The sequence below is a fragment of the Ovis canadensis genome, chromosome X (assembly GCF_042477335.2).
Source record: "Ovis canadensis isolate MfBH-ARS-UI-01 breed Bighorn chromosome X, ARS-UI_OviCan_v2, whole genome shotgun sequence".
NCBI lineage: Eukaryota > Metazoa > Chordata > Mammalia > Artiodactyla > Bovidae > Ovis > Ovis canadensis.
Window position 1 is genome coordinate 5,575,149 of NC_091727.1, and position 21,251 is coordinate 5,596,399.

General features: G+C 47.0%; 1 protein-coding gene across 8 annotated transcripts in view; it reads left to right on the plus strand.

The window, feature by feature from the left end:
- The window catches only part of LOC138929709 (uncharacterized), a 329,162-nt gene that overhangs the window by 143,371 nt on the left and 164,540 nt on the right, over positions 1 to 21,251 (plus strand). For all 8 annotated transcript variants that reach the window (XM_070289696.1, XM_070289694.1, XM_070289692.1 and 5 more), the window contains one exon: positions 12,231 to 12,332. In XM_070289696.1, the coding sequence (XP_070145797.1) occupies positions 12,231 to 12,332 (102 nt within the window). The remainder of the gene's footprint in view (positions 1 to 12,230; positions 12,333 to 21,251) is intronic.

Consider the following 21,251-nt stretch of genomic DNA (forward strand, 5'->3'; position numbering starts at 1 on the left):
CTGTGTGTGAACGAGATTCCACTAGCAGAGTTCTGCCCACCAGCAATTGTCTCAATATCCCTTATACATGCGTTCTGTCTTAAGAGCGAGTCAGTTCCATAAACACCTTAAGCATCATTGAAAAAAAGTGGTACAGTCTGCTGCTGCTGTTGCTGCTGCTAAGTCGCTTCAGTCTACATCATTACAAATCGTATCTTGTCCAAACTCAGGCATGTTATCCCCATAAGAACTCCTTATGTGAAAAGATTTAAAACCTAGAGAGGCAAGTACCCCAAATTCCCTACTCCTCCTCCAGACTCATAAATACTTAACTGATTCATAACTACAGTTCTAGCAATTGAAGGAATACTTTTTTTTTTAATGTAATAAGTGAGACAGAGGTTATTCTTCCTGGCACAGTTATTTGTTCTTTGTTTTAAAAAAGCCATTTATTAAAAAAAAATTGTTTACTTTTAATTGGAAGATAATTGGTTTACAATATGGTGTTGGTTTCTGCCATACATCGACATATGTCCCCTCCTCCCAATTAATTCTAAAATAAAATAAACCAGAGGGTTTAATTTTGTTGTTGTTGTTGTTTTTAGTATGAAGCCCTTTTTGGTTTTGGCTTTCCTTGTGGCTCAGCTGGTGAAGAATCTGCCTGCAATGAGGGAGACCCAGGTTTCATTCCTGGGTCAGGAAGATCCCCTGGAGCAGGGAAAGGCTACCCACTCCAGTATTCTGGCCTGGAGAATAGTCCATGGGGTCGCAAAGAGTCAGACGCAACTGAGCGACTTTCAGTTCACTTCACTTCCTTTTATGATGATACGGTTCTGGTATCTCTGAAGTCAGAGCTGGAGCCTGTGCCTTGCTGCACGGCCCGTGTCTCTTATGAACCTCTCTAAACCTTGAACTTCAAGACTGTACCAGACCTTGGTGTTTGCACGGAAGGGCTGAAATTTGCAAAAGTAGGCTTTACTGGGGAAAACATCAGGAAAACTCAAAGTGGAAAGATTTTGGAAAGTAATATTCTCTTTTGTTGAATGAGGAGATGCGTGAGATATTGAAAACGTCAGGGATCATGCGTGAGGCAGTTAAGAAAACCTTCCTTCAGAGACTTTGCATTGAACCTGAGAGAGCCGTCCATGGGCCAGCAGGCGATCGAGGTGCTGTTTACCGCAGGAACCTTAATGCAGATTACTCTTCCGAGTCTGCTTGTTATCATTCAAATCAGAAAGCTCGGACCGCATTTTCCTGTCTCCGTAGAACCCCCTGGATCTTGATGCTGATACACGTTCCAGTAGTAGAAGTTGTTTGTGGCCTTGAATGATTCCACTGGCTGGGTCTGGAAGACGCTCCTGCCTCATGTTGGAATCTGCGACGCGCATTTGCTTATACTCATTAGCTTAAGTTCACGCCTCTCCTCTGAACAGTCCAAGGTGCTCTTGATAGAGGCTGCCCGTAAACCCGAAGGAAGAGGCAGTCAAGGAGAAAGGCAAGGAAATGACCTTGAGATGAGAGTGAGTGAGGAAGGGTCAGGTGATGCTACGAACGTGGCCTGGCCCGTGCCCTCTTTTCGGAAACTGTAAACGTTTTTTTGATGTGGACACTGGTCATTTCAGGAAGCCGAGAAGGTGACGACGGGCAGAGAATACCAGGTTTCTGTGGCTTTTGTTTGTTTTTCTGGAGTTCGGGAGACACACTGCCTCCAACTGAAGGGAGTGTCATTGATGATGTCATCATTTTTTTCAAGTATTAAAACCTAGTGTTCACTCTTGGCTGTTGTAAGCTGTCTAGATAACCCCATTTTGTTTTCAGCGCAGACAACCGTTCCTTTCATTCCACTTTTCCACGCAGGGCCCCAGCCTTGCGTGCAGCCTGGCACCCAGTTTGTGAGCCACACTCTCTGCTGGCGAGCTTCTCTGTGGCTGGTCCCTCCTGATCCCTGCAGTATCTCCTACCCACACTCTCAGCGTGAGGTCCTTCTGGTCTCTTTCTTCCCCGAGTCCCTGCCCTCAGCGCTTTTCCGAGGCTGCCTTTTCCTCCCCTATCACACTTGTTCTCCCAAACAGCCAGCTGCTGCTTCCCCTCTGCTTTATGTGTGCTGCTGGGTGGTGACTGCAGCCGTGAAATTAAAAGACGCTTGCTCCTTGGAAGAAAAGCTGTGACCCACCTAGACAGCATATGAAAAAGCAGAGACATTACTTTGCCAACAATGGTCCATTTAGACAAAGCTATGGTTTTTCCAGTGGTTATGTATGGATGTGAGAGTGGGACTAAAGAAAGCTGAGCGCTGAAGAATTGATGCTTTTGAAGTGTGGTGTTGGAGAAGACTCTTGAGAGTCCCTTGGGCTGCAAGGAGATCCAATCAGTCCATCCTAAAGGAGATCAGTCCTGAATATTCATTGGAAGGACTGATGCTGAAGCTGAAGCTCCAGTCCTTTGGCCATCTGATGCAAAGAACCGACTCATTGGAAAAGACCCTGATGCTGGGAAAGATTGAAGGTGGGAGGAGAAGGGGAAAACAGAGAATGAGATGCTTGGATGGCATCACTGACTCGATGGACATGAGTTTGGGTGGACTCCAGGAGTTGGTGATGGACAGGGATGCCTGGCATGCTGCGATCCCTGGGGTTGCAAAGAGTCAGACACGACTGAGCGACTGAACTGAACTGAACTGAGCAGGCCTCTCTTTGTCTGTGCACTCCACTGGAGCCCTTTCTTCAGTGTTTTCATCAGTTCAGTTTGCATCAGAAAGGGTATTATCACTGCCAGGCAGTCATTTCCTTCCTTTGCGCTTTAGTTACAAGTTCACAAGGGGTGGGGGCTACGGTGTTGCCAGGACTGAGCTGTGTCCCCCAAGTTTATGTGTGGGGGCCCCAACTCCCAAGAGGGTGGGATTTGGAGGTGGCTAGGGTTCGATTCTGTCATAGCATAACCCTTACGGTAGGGTCAGCCTTGTTCTAAGAAGAGGAAGACAGGGATGAGGGAGTCAGCCTTGGCCTCGTCAGCCTGCAGACCTGTGAGAGAGAAATTTCTGCTGTTTAAGGCCCTGTGTGTGCTAAGTCGCCTCAGTCGTGTCCAACTCTTTGCAACCCCATGGACTGTGGTCCACCAGGCTCCTCTGTCCGTGAGGTTCTCCAGGCAAGAGTACTGGAGTGGGTTGCCATGCCCTCCTCCTGGGGATCTTCCCAACCCAGGGACTGAACCCGAGTCTCCTGCATTGGCTGGCAGATTCTTTACTGCTGAGCCACCGGGGGCGGTCCCATTAATCCCCCTGGTCTGTGGTATTTCGTTACAGCACCCTAAGCTCACGAAATCGGCACCTCGAAGCCTCTGAGCCCACCCACTTCCGTGGCAACACAGCTTGCCCCGTTTCAGCTCCTAGTGACCATCCTTCCCAGGAAAACTCTCAGCTTCCCCAGTTGCTGTTTCTAAGTCTTTAAACTGCAGACCTATCTGGGCCATCTTACTTTTCAGAATGTTCTAAAGACTGTGTGGGGATGTTCTCAAATTATTTCTGGCTGAAAGGGAGGAAAAAAAAAAAATCAGGAGGTGGTGTGTATTCCAAAGGATAGGCATCCCACACTGGAGGTTTACAGAGTTAAGTTTTGGAAAGCATTTTGGTTGTTATTTCATAGATTTCTGTAAACTTGTAACTAAAGTAAATAGCAGAATAAGAACAGCGTCAGTGGCACATATTGACTGGTACTACAGGCTCCAAGAAAACAGATTTTGTTAAAATAGTTTCCCACATTTTCCAGTTCTGTCTTAAATTTGGTTAAACATGTAGAATTCTCTAATTAGCTTTTTGCTCATCTGATGAAATAGAGCGCCTCAGGCTTGGCATTGCAGGCAATGGAACCTTTCCGTGGTAATAACTTGTTTAAAAAAAAAATGAGATTTGCTTTGCATTTAAGCAACATACATACTTCAATTGTGTGGTTTTATGGTTGACTAGAGGTTGCAAAAAGGTGATTGTGATGTCTGCATCTGTTTTTTCAAAAATTAATTTTAATATGAGTTTAAAGTGAAATCAAGGATCTAGCTTTTCCCAAGCAGAATGATACTTTAGTTTTCATTAATTTCAATTCCCTTCAACCAGTTAAGCCTGGCAGACAGATGAGGCCAGGTCAGGAGTTACTGATTAAACAGGAGAACCCACAGAATGGAAAAGTTCAATGAATCCAGCCCATGTTACAGGCTACCAGGCTATAATCACATTTTTGTCCATAATCACTGAGACTCTCTTAGAAAGTTTGGCATTCCCGACTATCACTCAAAATATAAATTCATAAAACTTCTTATTGATTTTAGAACAGGAAGACTGAATCCCAAAGAATTCAGTCATTATAATTGTCTCCAAAATACAGAAGGATTTCCTTGACTTTTATTTCAGCTAAATGGGCATGAAACATAACTTAGTGTAATCCTTTGTTGTTATCAGTCTAAGTTTGGTTCAACTGTGAAAAGGTTAAGAAAAAAAGTAAGTCTTAAAGTTAAGACTTAAAAAAATGTTTCTATTTATTATTTTTATTTCAGTTAAATGGGCATGTAATATAACGTAGTGTAATCCTTTGTTATTATTAGTCTAAGTTTAGTTCAACTGTGAACAGGTTAAGGGAAAAAATAGGTCTTAAAATTAAAGAGCGGATTCTTTTTTTTTTTAATTTTTTTTCAAGAGATGTTTAATTTACATTTTTTTTCCTACTTTAAACTTTTTATTTTTCTATTGGGGTATAACTGATTAACAATATTGTGATAGTTTCAGGTAAACGGTGAACAGACTCAGCCATACATACACATATATCCATTCTCCCGCAAACTCCCCTCCCATCCTCGCTGCCACATAACACTGATCAGAGTAAGGAGGGGATTCTTTACTAAAAAGTGTATTCACCTAGGATTTCTTTCTTTTGCTGTGCAGGGATTTCACTTCTGCACACAGGCGTTGTCTGCTTGCTGAGAGCAGGGGCTACGCTTTGTTGTGTGGGTTTCTCATTGTGCTCACTTCTCTTGTTGCTATTCTGGTGGCTCAGCTGGTAAAGAATCCGCCTGCAGTGCGGGAGACCTGGGTTCCATCCTTGGGTTGGGAAGATGCCCTGGAGAAGGGAAAGGCTACCCGCTCCTGTATTCTGGAGAATTCCATGGACGGTGCAGTCCGTGGGGTTGCAAAGAGTCAGACCCGACTGAGCGTCTTTTACTTTCTCTTGTTGCAGAGCATGGGGTCTTAAGCACACGGGCTTCAGTGGCTGTGGCAAGTGGGCTGGGTCGATGTGGTGCACGGGCTTAGGTGTTCTGAGCCACGCAGAATCCTCCCTGACCAGGGATCGAACCCGTGTCCTTTGCACTGGCAGGTGGATTCTTAACCACTGCCCCACAAGAGAGGCCCCAGGAGGGGACTCTTAGTGGAACACCAAATGAGATCTGTCTGAAAGCCGTTTTAAAAGCTTGAGCAAGCATTGTGAAGGGCTCTTCAAAAAGAGCTTGTGGCACCCACTTTCCCTGAATTATAGGCATTGAGGAAAACCCCAGCAAGCTCTTACCGGTTCGTGACTCATGCTGTGTGAATGCAGAAGATTTCTGACTCACGTCAACCGGTGTCGAAGTGGCCTTTGAAGTCTCGAGTGCTTCGCCGATGCATAAGAAACTTTAAATAGAACATGCCGGGCAGACCAAGTGTCTCGGTGAATCCACACACTTAGGAGAGGTCTCCGAGGTCCTAGCATCTGAGATGTTAAAACACACGAGTTTCTGCTGACACCTCTGCTGTTGGCAGACAGCTAACCCTAATAACTTTCCAAAGAGGGTCCCTCTGTCCTCCCTGCAAACCTGACTGTGGAGGAGACTGTCAGTACGATAGAGACAAAGTGCGGCTCACTTCCGCGAGTCAGTGTCGCCCTGCTCCAGGAGAAGACAGGCGAGGCAGCTGATGAGGGCATCATATGGTTTTCTTTTTCCTTCTGTACTTGAAGGATAATTGCTTTACAATTTTGTGTTGGTTTCTGCCATACATCCACATCAGTCAGTCACAGGTATACATATGTCCCCTCCCTCCTTAACCCCCCTGCCACCCCGTCCCACCCCGCTAGGTTGTCACAGAGCAACAGGCTGAGTTCCCTACTTCATACAGCAAATTCTCCTCTGTTTTACCTGGAGTTCCCTGGTGGCTCAGACAGTCAAGAATCGGCTATATGTTCCTCCTCCTCACTGAAGGAGGAAACAGACAGAACAAGCTCCATCTTGAAAGCAGGACTCCTATTTTCTTGGACTGGACTGTGGACTTTGAGCTCTATGCCCAGTGTCTATGGAAACAACTTACTAACTGGAAAACCAGACCCCCCTGCCACCCCCCGCCCCAGAAGGAAGAGCCGCAGGGCTCGTACCTAGACTCTCTGTCAAGTAACACCCTAATTGTCTGTGTAACCAAATAGAATCATACATTCTATTCTGCTTATTGGGATATGACCACAGGCCTATTGATAATTGTCTATTGTTAACTACCTAGGTCTAAAGGCATATGAATCACAGGTTAACTTTGTATCTTTCTTTTCCTTTGTTCAGACTAGATTCTGGGAATTTGGGGAAGTAGGTTTGGACACGTACACTTAGGGTATATAAGGTTTTCACAAGACCTGGTCGGGGTCCTTGGCTAAGAGGAGACTCTGCCTGGGGCCCAGCGGTGTAATCAACTGCACTCCACGATCTACATCATCCTTCGGAGTGAGTTTGTTTCCCAGAACGCGTGGCTGCAATATTACCTCATACCACAAAGTCTCACAGGCTGGCTGTTTTACGTGGGGTTCCCGGGTGGCTCAGATGGTCGAGAGTCCACTGTGTGTCTCACTGTTACTCTTACAGTTCATCCCTCCATCTCCAGATCTGTTTTTAAGAAAAACAGAAAGAAAAACTTAAGAAGTTGCTCTCGATGTATTTTTGGAGCACGTGGCCCCGTTTTGGGAGAGTAGTAACTGTCGTAGTAACCAGCTTCATTTGCCCTGACAGCCTTGTCCACAACCCTTCTTAAAAGGAATTGGGAAAAGAGGTCTTGTGGCTTTGGGACCGTGGTTGCCAGGGGCTGTGCTGGTGGCCAGTTGGGGTCTGTGCAGGTGGAATGGCCTCTGTGGCAGCGAGGGCCGTGGAAGCATGACCAGTCAAGCAGCCTGAACCCCGACTCGGCCCTTTCCTGCTTGGGCGTGAAAGGTTGCTGCTTAACCACGGAAGACGCCGGGATTCTTGGCCTCCAGAGGAGAAGAATTCAGTCTGGGGCCAGGGACGAGGCTTGATTGCTCAGAGCTTTTGTGTCATAAAGTTTTATTAAAGCATAAAAGAGAGAGAGAAAGCTTCTGACACAGACACCAGAAGGGCGCGGAAAGAGAGCCCTCCGGCTAGTCTTTAGACGGATGTTGTATAGCTACTAGCAGTCTGCTAATCAGAGGAAGGAAATGTCTCAAAACTCAGAGACTGGCACCAGGTGAGCCATCCCGGGCCATAAAACAATTGACATGAGTCTTGAGGAAAGGCAGATTTCCACCCAAATATATAGTTTCGTTAGCACAGATTAAGACAACAATGTAGAACATACTGGTCTGTCAAGGCAAAGGCTCAGAACCAACTTGAAGACAGAGTCTGGCGTAAACGCATGGTACATTAACATAGCTTCAGACAAACATTTCCATACGAAAAATGCATTGGTTAGCTCAGTGAAATTCATAATGGCCTTTGTTTTACTAACCCATCAATATTCGATAGATAATTTATTAATAAAGGTCTAAGGGATCAAGGGTCTTCCCAGGTGGTGCTACTGGTAAAGAACCCATCTGCCAGTGCAGGAGATGTTAGAGATACGGGTTTGATCCCTGGGTTGGGAAGATCCCCTGGAGGAGGGCATGGCAACCCACTCCAGTGTTCTTGCCTGGAGAATCCCATGGACAGAGGAGCCTGGTGGGCTACAGTCCATCAGTTCAGTTCAGTTCAGTCACTCCGTCGTGTCCGACTCTTTGCGACCCCATGAATCACAGCATGCCAGGCCTCCCTGTCCATCACCAGCTCCCGGAGTTCACTCAGACTCACGTCCATCGAGTCAGTGATGCCATCCAGCCATCTCATCCTCTGTCGTCCCCTTCTTCTCCTGCCCCCAATTCCTCCTAGCATCAGAGTCTTTTCCAATGAGTCAACTCTTCGCATGAGGTGTCCAAAGTACTGGAGCTTCAGCTTTAGCATCATTCCCTCCAAAGAGATCCCAGGATTGATCTCCTTCAGAATGGACTGGTTGGATCTCCTTGCAGTCCAAGGGACTCTCAAGAGTCTTCTCCAACACCACAGTTCAAAAGCATCAATTCTTCGGCACTCAGCCTTCTTCACAGTCCAACTCTCACATCCATACATGACCACAGGAAAAACCATAGCCTTGACTAGATGGACCTTAGTCGGCAAAGTAATGTCTCTGCTTTTGAATATACTGTCTAGGTTGGTCATAACTTTTCTTCCAAGGAGTAAGCGTCTTTTAATTTCATGGCTGCAATCGCCATCTGCAGTGATTTTGGAGCCCAAAGAAATAAAGTCTGACACTGTTTCCACTGTTTCCCCATCTATTTCCCATGAAGTGATGGGACCGGATGCCATGATCTTCGTTTTCTGAATGTTGAGCTTTCGGCCAACTTTTTCACTCTCCTCTTTCACTTTCATCAAGAGGCTTTTTAGTTGCTCTTCACTTTCTGCCATAAGGGTGGTGTCATCTGCATATCTGAGGTTATTGATATTTCTCCCGGCAATCTTGATTCCAGCTTGTGTTTGTTCCAGTCCAGCGTTTCTCATGATGTACTCTGCATATAAGTTAAATAAGCAGGGTGGCAATATACAGCTTTGATGCACTCCTGTTCCTATTTGGAACCAGTCTTCATGGGGGGTTGCAAAGAGGGGAACACGGCTGAGTAACTAACACTTCACTTTATTAGAGGGGTTTCCTTGGTGGCTCAGAGGGTAAAGAATCTGCCTGCAATGTGAGAGACCTGGATTGGGTACCTGGCTCAGGACAGTCCACTGGAGAAGGAAATGACAACCCACTCCAGCATTCTGGCCTGGAGAATCCCATGGACAGAAGAGCCTGGTGGGCTACAGGGCTACGGTCCACGGGGGTCGCAAAGAGTCTGACACGACTGTGTGAGTAACACTTTCAGTTTTAAGGGATTAAGAATTGCTGTCATTTTCAATCAACAGAACAAAGGGAACAGGAGTAAAAAGAACCGCACATACTCTGTGTTTAAATGAAAAAATTGAAAACAAAGTATCCTAATGGTGGGTGTTAGGAATGGAAACACGGCCTTGCTTCAGGAGATGCGGGCGAGGTGTCTCTCTTGTACTGAGGTCTGTGCTGTGAGCCCCGGGGTCCCGAAGAACATGTGCTGCCTGAGGGAGCAGACCCTTACTTGGCGGGGGCGTCAGCACACTCATAAGATTGTGATGGGACTCACGGTAGGGCCGCATGCTGGCCCCTCAAGGGATGGCCCAGGCCACGTGCCCCTCCGTCTTCTCTGCCTGCTCCCTGCTCCCCTGCAGACGGAGGACCCCGGGTGACTGTGATCACCACAAGGGCAGGGAGCATCTTGGGGGATCTTCTCTCTCCAGGAGATCATGCCCCCTGTTCTTTTCCATTTTCTTATCTTTCTTTAATTTTTGGCTGTCCAGGGTCTTCGTTTCTGTGTGTACTCTCCTCTCTGGTTGCAGGGCTTGGGATTCTCACGGGGTGGCTTCTCTTGTTGCAGAGAATGGACACAGGAGCCCAGGATCCAGTGCTTGTAGCACACAGCTCAGTTGCTCCAGGGCACGTGGGGTCTTCCCAGAGCAGGGAGCAAACGTGTGTCCCCCCTGCAGGCTGATTCTTAACCACAAGAGGGCCAGGGAAGTCCCTCTGCCCTCTTTTCTAATGCAGGATTCTGCAACACTGTTACATCAAAGTGGATACAGGAGAGTTATTCCATGAAGCCAGATTCTACATGTAGAAACTGTGAGTGAGTGTCGTGGATACAACTCTGCAAAACTTTACAAAGAAAAGCTTTGAGTACCAGCTTACAACCCGGTGGTGTTTCAAATGCAACAGTTCAAAATGCAGACACTGATTTATCAATAGGCCTCAAAGAGGCCAGATACCACTGATCTCTTTGCTGCCTGAGGAAATAACAAAGTCAGTGATTTTTTTTTTCCCCCTCATACTTTCCAGTGCTATCTGGGAACTATAGATGGAAAGTTACTGATACACTAAATTAAACAGATAGTATCTTGCAGTTACTAAATTTGGTTTTCTTTATAGGAGTCCTGTGCAGACACATGCAGGGATAATTACCTGCAATTTGATATCATAATATAAGGCAGGACAAGTTGAAAGAAGCCAGTGGTTGTTCTTGTCTCTAAACTACTATCCAAGGGCATTTTCCCTAATTAAACAGAAGGAGATGTGTGGACTTGTAACTTTCATGTTTTATTTCTGAAAGAGCTCAAAACCTGAAGGGAAAGGGAGAGGGAGGTCGCTCAGTCGTGTCCAACTCTTCGTGACCCCATGGACTGCAGCCCACCAGGCTCCTCCGTCCATGGGACTCTCCAGGCAAGGGTACTGGAGTGGGGTGCCATTGTCTTCTCCAATGCATGAGTCTGCTGTTGCTGCTGCTGCTGCTAAGTCATTTCAGTCGTGTCCGACTCTGTGTGACCCCATAGACAGCAGCCCACCAGGCTCCCCCGTCCCTGGGATTCTCCAGCAAGAACACTGGAGTGGGTTGCCGTTTCCTTCTCCTGAAGAGTTATCCTGAAAACCTTGAGTGAGCTTTGTATCAGTATCAGTGCCACCAGTGTCATGGTCTTTTGCACCAGGAAATTCATGCAAAACAGTCCCATCATGTCTTGTTCTCGTTGCCCCTATCTAGGAATTTTCTTCACAGATTAGGGGGAAAAAAAAAGAAAAAGATTTTCCCCCAAATCCTTTTTTAGGGACAGCAAGCATTCATGCATCATAATCGGAAACCATACTCTTCACAAGGGTGTTTTCTTGGAGCAGCAAATTTTGGTTAGACACTGAGGTCATCTTGACCAATCATTTAGCACAGGTTCATGGCAGAAATTACAATAATCACCTCACAAGGCAGTAAGAGTACAGGATCAGTTCAGTTCAGTCCATTTCAGTTGCTCAGTCGTGTCCAACTCTTTGTGACCCCATGAACCGCAGCACGCCAGGCCTCCCTGTCTATCACCAACTCCCGGAGTTCACTCAAACTTACGTCCATTGAGTCGGTGATGCCATCCAGCCATCTCATCCTCTGTCGTCCCATTCTCCTCCTGCCCCCAATCCCTCCCAGCATCAGTCTTTTCCAATGAGTCAACTCTTCGCATGAGGTGGCCAAAGTACTGGAGTTTCATCTCTTAATAAGCCAATAAAAAGATACCACGCTCAGATACTAGGTGATCGTTCCAGGCAAGGGGGTTGATGAAAGGAATGGTTGAGGCGAACCTTTCTACGAGTTGATTCTCTGAAGAGTTGGCCTGGTAAATTGAGAGCCACACGTTGGTGCCGGTGATGGGGACGCATTGACAACAGCTTGTTGTTGGAAACCCTTCCCTGGGGAGTGAAGGTTCCAGTGTTTGTGGACTCCATTCTGAGTCTGTGTGTGCTAAGTCGCTTCAGTCGTGTCTGACTCTGAGACCCTGTTGACTGTAGCCCACCAGGCTCCTCTGTCCATGGGATTCTCCAGGCCGGAACACTGGAGTGGGTTGCCATTTCTTCCTCCAGGGGAATCTTCCCGACCTGGGGATCGAACCTGTGTCTCTTACATCTCCTGCGTCAACAGGCGGGTTCTTTAGCGCTAACTCCACCCGGGAAGTGTGGTTTTCCACCCACTGCTGGCAAAGCGGCACCTTGCCCAGTCTGGAGCTAAATGCCCCAGGGTTTGCAGCAGCCATTTAGATGAGCATAGAGGCACCTTGCCCAGATGGAACACTCTGGGACAGTCCTCTCAACCCCCGGGTGTGTGTGCAGTCTCAAGCGCCCCTGCCAGACCCGCTGGCACCTCCCTTAACTGTTGGCGTGCATGACGACGTCCCGACCACAGTTGCACTTGTCTGTCGAAACAGCTGTACGTGTAAACACAACTTTGTTACCGCCTCCTACAAGTAGGCTGGAAATCGTATCAGACCAATCCGCAGCAAAGGGGTTGATTCAGCATGCTGAGGGAGTGGTATTCTGATGAGGAAACCTCTGTTTTCAGGAGAGGGAAACCCAGCCCCAGCGACCTGCAGAAGTACGTGGCTTTGACTTCCGTCCTGTTGAGTGGTGCGGGTCCGTCGGAAGCTGCAAGGACACCCCTGAGGTAAGCGTTCCTCCCCGCTCTGGATGTGTGCCTGTGGACGCGATGCGTTCGCGCCCTTTTTTGTTGTTGTTGTTTTGTTTAATCACAGTGTGCAGACTGCTTATTCGTGGGCACCTCCCCTCACAGCCTTGAGGGGTTCCACGTGAACTATCACCAGTTCCTCGGTCTCTCTGCTCAATCATTCCTGTGCCTCATTAGGCAGACTGTGGGTGTAATTCATCCACCTTGAACACTGACGTGGCATCTACTTGGCTAGCTGTTGTGGTGCAACTTTGTTATTACAAAGAAACAAATTTAAACAGTAGAACGGGGCACATGTATAGTAATGAAATGCTTAACATTCTGCCCGAGTTGGAGTAGATCTTAAAGTCGGAGTAGATCTTAAAGCTAAACTGAACATCCGCATGCCACTCACATCGGGAAAGGAAGAGGTGGCATTTGATGATTTTGCCCTGTATGCACAGAGGACACACAGTTGTGACGTCGTTTAATAAAAACGGTGTTTCCTGTATGACAGAGGAAAGAAAACCCTCCTCATTTCTCATCGCGGAAAAAGAGTCAATCACGTTGTTTCTTTCTAATTAGGCTCAGAATAAGGTGAAATGTTTTCAAGGTATCCAGAACATTGCTTCAGTAAATTCAGCAAATTATCAAGCCACGTGAGTTCATTTTGGACACCTTTGAAATTTAAGGCTGTGTTAACTTGTCCTGTGAAGAAGGCTGAGCACCAAAGAATTGATGTTTTCGAACTGTGGTGTTGGAGAAGACTCTTGAGAGTCCCTTGGACTGCAAGGAGATCCAACCAGTCCATTCTGAAGGAAATCAGCCCTGGGATTTCTTTGGAAGGAATGATGCTAAAGCTGAAACTCCAGTACTTTGGCCACCTCACGCAAAGAGTTGACTCATTGGAGAAGACTGATGCTGGGAGAGATTGGGGGCAGGTGGAGAAGGGGACGACAGAGGATGAGATGGCTGGATGGCATCACTGACTCGATGGACGTGAGTCTGAGTGAACTCCAGGAGTTGGCGATGGACAGGGAGGCCCGGCGTGCTGCGATTCATGGGGTCGCAAAGAGTCGGACATGACTGAACGACTGAACTGAACTGAAGATTTATTTCAGTTGTAATCTTAGTTTTGAAATAAAGACATTTGTCTTGGGTCTTGAAACGGTTGTCATTAATTTCACCTTGTCTGTAAGTCAGAAAATTATGAATTTGTTTTCCTGTATGTTTTCCCCATTTCTCATTTAGATGAGTCAGTGACGAAACACTGAATTTATGTCATTTGACTGTGAATGCCTATAAAAAACCCCTCCAAACTGCTCAGAGAATGCCGAATTCGTGCTGGTATGTATGATTGCTGCTGCAGAAGTATTCCATGCTCATCCTTACTGCAGCAGGCTCAGGCATGACTTTCACTGGAATATACTATCAGGCTACTGTCAGCGATGGGTTCTTGAATTCAGTCCCTTGAGCTGGATCGCACAGAGCTGCTTTTGCTGAGCTTGCTGTAGACCGTCAACCGTGGTGGGTATAAAGGGCAAGGTCTTGGATCTTCCGCGTTCCTAGCTGTTGTCAGGTGCCCTTTCGGGTCCGTGCATTACTTAGCCTCCATCTCATCCTCTGTTTTCTCCGTGTTGGAGACTTCAGCAGTCTTGCTACTGTTCTACCTGACCTGTGCCCAGGAAGCCCCAGTAGGACTGGCAACCAGAAGCCAGCTTGAGGGTAGCAGTGGTCTCGGTTTCTCAGTGAACCCCGAGACCTCCACATGATGAGAGGAGCCGTGCCACGGAGACCAAGTAACCGAGACGATGCTCAGGTGTGAACTGCGGTCTACCTCCTCCCTTCCTCCTGGGGGCTGTTGGCCCTCCCCTGCGTGTCAGAAACGGCGCAAGTATCGCCTGTCTTGCATCTTAGGTTGTGCCTGATACCGCCTCGGAGCTGATTCTGACACCACTGGGTCCCAGAGTCCGAATGATTCCCCTCAGTCAGAGTGGGAGATTCTGAGAGTCGGGTGAACATAGGATTGGGGGCAGCTGGGGGCAGTGAGCTTATTTCCCTGAGACCTGAGTGCACGGTTGGAAGACTCACAAGAGGCAACTGTGAGAAGCTCCACCTGTGTCTGCATGATCCGCAGAGCGAAGATTCGTAGGGTAGAAAGAATCGGAGCCTGGAGAGCTGGTCTCCTTATTACTGAAACACCAGAACCCAAAGCTGATGTTGCATTAGCAACAGAGACTAGGGCCACCATCCAAGCTGGAGAATTTCAGGCGCTTTGTTTTCTGTCTCAGCTCCATTGGACTGACTTGTTTGAGCGGACTTGGAGAAGCGTGTTGATGAGTCAACTGAACAGGACGCCCGTGGTATTTGCAGCTTTGCTGCAGATGCCATCTTTCTCTTTGAACAAATGGCAAGCCACCTGACTCCAGATATGGAGTTAAAGACCTGCTCCTTTTTTTTTTTTTTAATAACTATTATTTTATTTACTCTTTATCACAACCCCATGGAATAAGTCCTCTCATTATCCTCACTTTTAAACTGAAGAAACTGAGGCACAGAGAAATTGTCTATCAAAGTTTTGATAGATAGCTTTTCAGTTTTTTTCTGTGCATGTATGTAGTTTTTCTTTTAAACCAAATTAGATTAACACAGTTGATATTATTTTCTAATACACTTTGCTATGTTCTATTTACTCAATAAAATATCAGGAACATTTCCCCATATTATTAACTATTCTTCTGCCATATAATTTAAGTACATATTATATAAATGAAGAATACAAATATCTCAGTGTGAGTCACTCAGTCGTGTCTGACTCTGTGACCCCCATAGACTATAGCCCGCCAGATTCCTCTGTCCATGGGATTCTCCAGGCAAGAATACTGCTGTGGGTTGCCATTTCCTTCTCCAGGAAGACCTGCTCCTTTTAAACCAGTTTATTCTCCCCTTATCCATTCTTTTCTAGGTACTTTATCCACATAAACCTCAGCTAGTCTTAGCGAGCAGACAGGCATCCAGTTAGATCCTGTTCATACACGGCCCACCTACCATGTAGCTTGGTATGCGGCCCAGCGTTAACTAACTTCAGGTCAGTGGAATAGAATGGTAACCACATTACCATTTCTGAACAGTTTCTGCCTCTGGTTTTTGAGAAAGGAGTTCAGATCCCTTCTATTCTTCTTTCCTTCCCGTTGACAAATGGTGGTCCAGATGACCTTCAGTTCAGTTCAGTTTGGTTGCTCAGTCGTGTCCGACTCTTTGTGACCCTATGAATCGCAGCACGCCAGGCCTCCTTGTCCATCACCAACTCCTGGAGTTCACTCAAACTCACATCTATCGAGTCAGTGATGTCATCCAGCCATCTCATCCTCTGTCGTCCCCTTCTCCCACCCCCAATCCCTCCCAGCATCAGAGTCTTTTCCAATGAGTCAACTCTTTGCACGAGGTGGCCAAAGTATTGGAGTTTCAGCTTTAGCATCATTCCTTTCAAAGAACACCCAGGACTGATCTCCTTTAGAATGGACTGGTTGGATCTCCTTGCAGTCCAAGGGACTCTCAAGAGTCTTCTCCAACAGCACACTTGAAAAGCATCAATTTTTCAGCACTCAGCTTTCTTCACAGTCCAACTCTCACATCCATACATGACCACTAGAAAAACCATAGCCTTGACTAGACGGGCCTTTGTTGGCAAAGTAATGTCTCTGCTTTTTAATATGCCATCTAGGTTGGTCATAACTTTTCTTCCAAAGTGTAAGCGTCTTTTAATTTCATGGCTGCAATCACCATCTGCAGTGATTTTGGAGACCTTAACTCACAGATATTAAGACAGATACACCAGGGGACCATAACTCACAGGTATGGAGTCACATGTGGAGGATTGCAAAGTTAGCCCTCCAGCCCTTAACCACACAGCCATATCTCTGGGGTGTCCCAGGAGAGAGACTCAAACATCTAGCGTATCAGGTGTGTTTCGAGTCTTTGTGTGACAGCAACCGAACTTGCTTCCCAAATAATGAGCATATTGTCCTGTCTGCTCAGCTTCCTGTTTCCGCGTTCGGTGTAGGATACTTGTTCAACCTCAGATGCTTGTGTCCTCTGGGTCCCTCGAAAGACCCTGTTCTTTGGAGCACTGGGTCGTCTCTGTGTCCCTACCCCCCTCACCATGCCTGTCTGTCTCTGTACAGAATCGAGGTGATTTTCCTCAAAGGACCAGTCACAGTGCCTGTAGGTATGACCATATCTGATGGTGATGTAGATACTCTGAAGTTAATACTTGACTCTTTTATGCTTAAAAATATTCCTCAGATGTAAAAGATGATGGGTGATTTTGCAGTGGGGAAACCTGAAATGCTTGGTTAGCCCTGTGATCAAGGTCGGTATCAACTGGGTCATGTCTTATTGACAGCATGTGACCTTGACATGATGTGGGTGAGAAGGCCACTTTACCTCTGTGATCCTTCTCCAAAACGCCCGTAACCTCAGCGTAATCGTGAGAAAAATGCTGGGGAAAACGAAATGGAAAGATGTTTTACAAAATACCTGCCTAGCATCCTCCAAAGCTATCAAGATCATCAAAGCCAGGGAACGTCTGGGAAACCGTCAGAGCCTCAAGGAGACCAAGAAGCTGTGACCCTTAAAAAGTTTATGTGATAGCCCAGTTAGGATCCCGGTGCAACGCAGGGACATTTAGGGGAAAGCTGCTGCTAAGTCGCCTCAGTCATGTCTGACTCTGTGCGACCCCATAGACGGCAGCCCACCAGGCTCCCCCGTCCCTGGGATTCTCCAGGCAAGAACACTGGAGTGGGTTGCCATCTCCTTCTCCAATGCATGAAAGTGAAACGTGAAAGTGAAGTCGCTCAGTTGTGTCTGACTCTTCGAGACCCCCTGGACTGCAGCCCACCAGGCTCTTCCGCCCATGGGATTTTCCAGGCAACAGTCCTGGAGTGGGGTGCCAAGGAAAGGCAAATAAAGTACAGATGTCGGTGAATAATAGTGTGTCGGTCTCAGTTCATCGGTTATGACAAAGTTCCAGGTAAACGGAGCACCTTAAAATAGGAGGGAACTCTGTAACATTCTTGCAGCTTTCCTGTAAATCGAAGGTTATGCTATGACAAGAGGGTTACTCATTTTTTTTTTTTTTGGCCAAAGTGAGTCTTTGTTGCTACTCTTGTGCTTTCTAGTCGTGGTGAGCAGCGGCTACTCTTCATCACAGTGCACAGGCTTCTCACGTCCGTCTCACACTCAGAAGTTCCAGTGTGAGGACTTGTGCTTCCTCTTCACGCTTGTGAACTCAGTCGTGTCTGACTCTTTGCGACCCCATGGACCCCATAGAGCCCGCCAGGCTCCTCTGTCAACCAGATTCTCCAGGCAAGATACCCGAGTGGGTTGCCATGCCCTTCTCCCGGGGATCTTTCCCGACCCAGCGATGAAACCCACGTCCCCTGCATCACAAACGGATTTCTTTACCACCCGAGTCACCACGGAAGCCCCTTAGATAAAGGAAAGGATATAATTTGGCTGAGAATGAGGGCTGTGGTCACGGGATCTAAGGTTTAAGAATTAAAAGAAAAAAAAAAGAAGAAGCAGAATCTTATCCAAAGACTCAGGAAAAAATTGCACGAGGTGTCAGGATGGAGTAGGCATCCAAGAAACTGGAAGCAAAGGCGAGTACCATGAGGGTTTAGTCTCCCCAAGCTGGATGCTGCGTATTTTGTATCTTCCGCCCTGCTTGTTGGTTTCATGAGCTACACTGGCCACGGCCACTGCTTGGGAACCATGGCTAGCCAGACCCCCGAAACCCCGTTCACCCACTTACCAGTGTAGATGTGCTGATGTTTCTTCACTAGACAGTAATGGGAGCCCTAAGTGTGCGGATGAGCACACTGGCCAGGGTACCCAGTTCCAGTCTCTGATGTAATTCTAGGCATATCCCTTTCTCAGATTTCTCATCTGTCGAATGGAGGTAGTACACATCCCCAAGAGAGATCTGTGACAGCTAAGGAGCAAATGCAGGCACAAGCTGATATCGGGGGACATAGATCAGCTTAGCGTTGGACCGCTCCTAGGAGGATGTGTGTAAAATGACGGGCCACAGGAACTGAAGGCATGGGCCGGGAACCTGCAGAAACAGAAAGCGACTGGACAATGTAGGGGAGAGGATAAAGAGACTAGAGGGCTGGAGATGGAAGATGTTTGCAGGACAAGGGCTACAGGAATAGAACCACCCGTGGCCAGAGAGAGGGATGTTTGATCAAAGATGCCTGAGATGAAGACATCCCAGACGATGACAGTTCAGTTCAGCTCAGTCACCCAGTCGCGTCTGACTCTCTACGACCCCATGGCCTGCAGCACGCCAGGTTTCCCTGTCCATCACCCACTCCCGGAGCTTGCTCAAACTCATGTCCGTCGCGTCGGTGATGCCATCCAACCATCTCATCCTCTGTTGTACCTTTCTCCTCCTGCCTTCCATCTTTTCCCAGCAGACTGAAGCAAAGATGGGGGCTATTTGGAATGGGCGGTTTGGGGACATCCAGACGTCAGAGTTCCAGTGGCTTCTCGGTTCTGTAAAGGGAGATGTTCATAAAAGCAGGAAGATGGAAAAAAGGAGCAAAGCTCTGGGCATCACAGACAGGACCACAGACAGATGAACCAGGGCAGAAGGGGGAGGGTCAGCAGACTGACTGGTACCCAAAGAGGGCACGACATACCATCGAGGAACTGACGCTGCAATCGGCACCGTGTTCACAAATTTTCACAAGAGTTAAAGACAAGTGAAATTTACTTACTGTGACCCCATAGTAAGTACTGGAGAAGGAAATGGCAACCCACTCCATATTCTTGCCTGGAGAATCCCATGGACAGAGGAGCCTGGTGGGCTACTGTCCATGGGGTGGCAAAGAGTCAGGCACGGCTCAGCGCCTACCATTCACTCACTCAGTACTAAGTACATTCCTTTATCTCTCCTGGTTTGGTTCCAGGTTGCCCATCACAGTGAGATATAAATCTATGTATTCCTCTTTAGGGATAACGTCCGGGCTTTGAACGGGCCTCCCTGGTGGCTCAGTAAATGGTATTAGTTTGTGTTTGCTGACGGGTCCTGTGAACAGTCAGCTGTGGGTTTCTGAAGGTCAGTGGGCTGCACGTGAAGGTCACCATTCTCATCGTCCTTTGGGTGGTGGATTTACACCCTCGAACCGCGTCCTGATTCGGAGGTGTCTTCTTGTCCTCATCTGTGCTGGGTTCTCTGTTGTTAAAGACGCCAGACCGTCGGGAAAAAGGTCGTGTTTTATAAGGCCAGAGGTAAGTTGCCAAAGCAAGATGATTGTAATCGAATTGTGGTTCTTTGTCTTGTAACTTGAGCAGCGCCGTTCTGCACGCAGAAGAAGATGAAATCTGAAACCTTCCTCAAGCGCTGGCTGGCTTCGAGGATCACATGTCCCATGACATTTTCAACCTTTCGTTGCATCCCTCGTTGTTTCCTCTAGCTAACTGGGAACTTGACCTCAGAACTACCGTTGCTTTCCTTTTCGTCCTTTTAAAATGACTAACCAAATGTGAATTTCCCTTAAGGGTTATCTGTGTCAAGAATTTTTGAAAGTTACTAATCCAAGTGGTTCTGGAATTCTAATTGAGCTTGGAGTTTTGACTGGACGTGACCTTCATGAAGAGACCTCTTGTATTGTCCCAGATTGCAAACCTAGTACACGGTAGGATTGCTTCAAGATCGTGTCTTTAAAAAGCTAGCTCCTTACTGCTAATGTAAGATTCTGGATCACACTGGCATTGAAAATTCTTTTCCATCCAAAGGAATATAATCACAGAAAACAAAATCACCACTTGACTGCCAGAGAGTGTTTTTTTTTTTTTTTTTCTCTCTTCCTCAAGGTCATTTTACCTTTGTTGAACTCTTGTTGTAACTGTGAGCAAATGGCACCCAGATTTTGCTGGGAGCTCTGACCTTGAACGTGGATGGCAAGTTACTGCCTTTTGTTTGTGGTTGGAGAGTGAAACTGAAGACCCCGAGTAGCTGGGAAATCCTGTATCTGCCTGGGGCTTAGAGGCAAGGCAACTGACAAGTTGACCTCTGGTTTTTCTTTCTGTCGTGTGAGTCTAGAATTTCTATACATACATCACATGACCTGGAGAGCCCAGTAAAATTGCTAAAGAAATGCAGGCTTTCTGTCACTTCCTACTACTTCACTTCAACTACTGTTGACTTTGGGTCTGTTCCAGGACCAGCCGTTTTACCCCTGTGATGATCTGAGGCCCTCATCTGTCCAGTGAGGGAGGCTGGGAAGAGAGTACGAATGCTTCTGAGCTACTGATGAGAATAATTTATGGTGGACGCTGTTCAGATGGAAGGTGTGGTGTGAAAGTGGCTGCTTCAAGCAGTGAATCTTCACAGCCCTTTAACAGTGTCATCATTTCAGCAGAAGCTACGGTGAATAATGTTCTGTCTTCATTAGGGGATCCTTTGAAGGGAATCTTCCCAACCCAGGGATCAAACCCAGGTCTCCCGCGTTGGGGGCAGATTCTTTACCGGCTGAGCCACCAGGGAAGCCCTAAGCTGCACATGTTAAGAGTCTGTAACATGAACCGTTTTGACCCAGGATATGCCCTTCGAACTTTCACCTCAGTCAAAGCAATGAACATCCCTGTAACTTTCAAAGATTTGTTTAAGGCCCTTGTACACTAACTCATCTCTCCTGCTCCTCCCTCCACAGACTACTGATATATGGTAGTTTGTATTTTGATCCCTCACTAAGATCATGCAGTGTGTGATCTTTTGTCTAGTTTCTCCCCTTCAGCATGATGTTTTTTTTGAGATGCATCCATTTCACTGTGTGTATGAACAGTGCATTCCTTTTTTATTGCTGCTGATTACTCTTCATTACTCTTTATACTGTTTATTACTCTGTG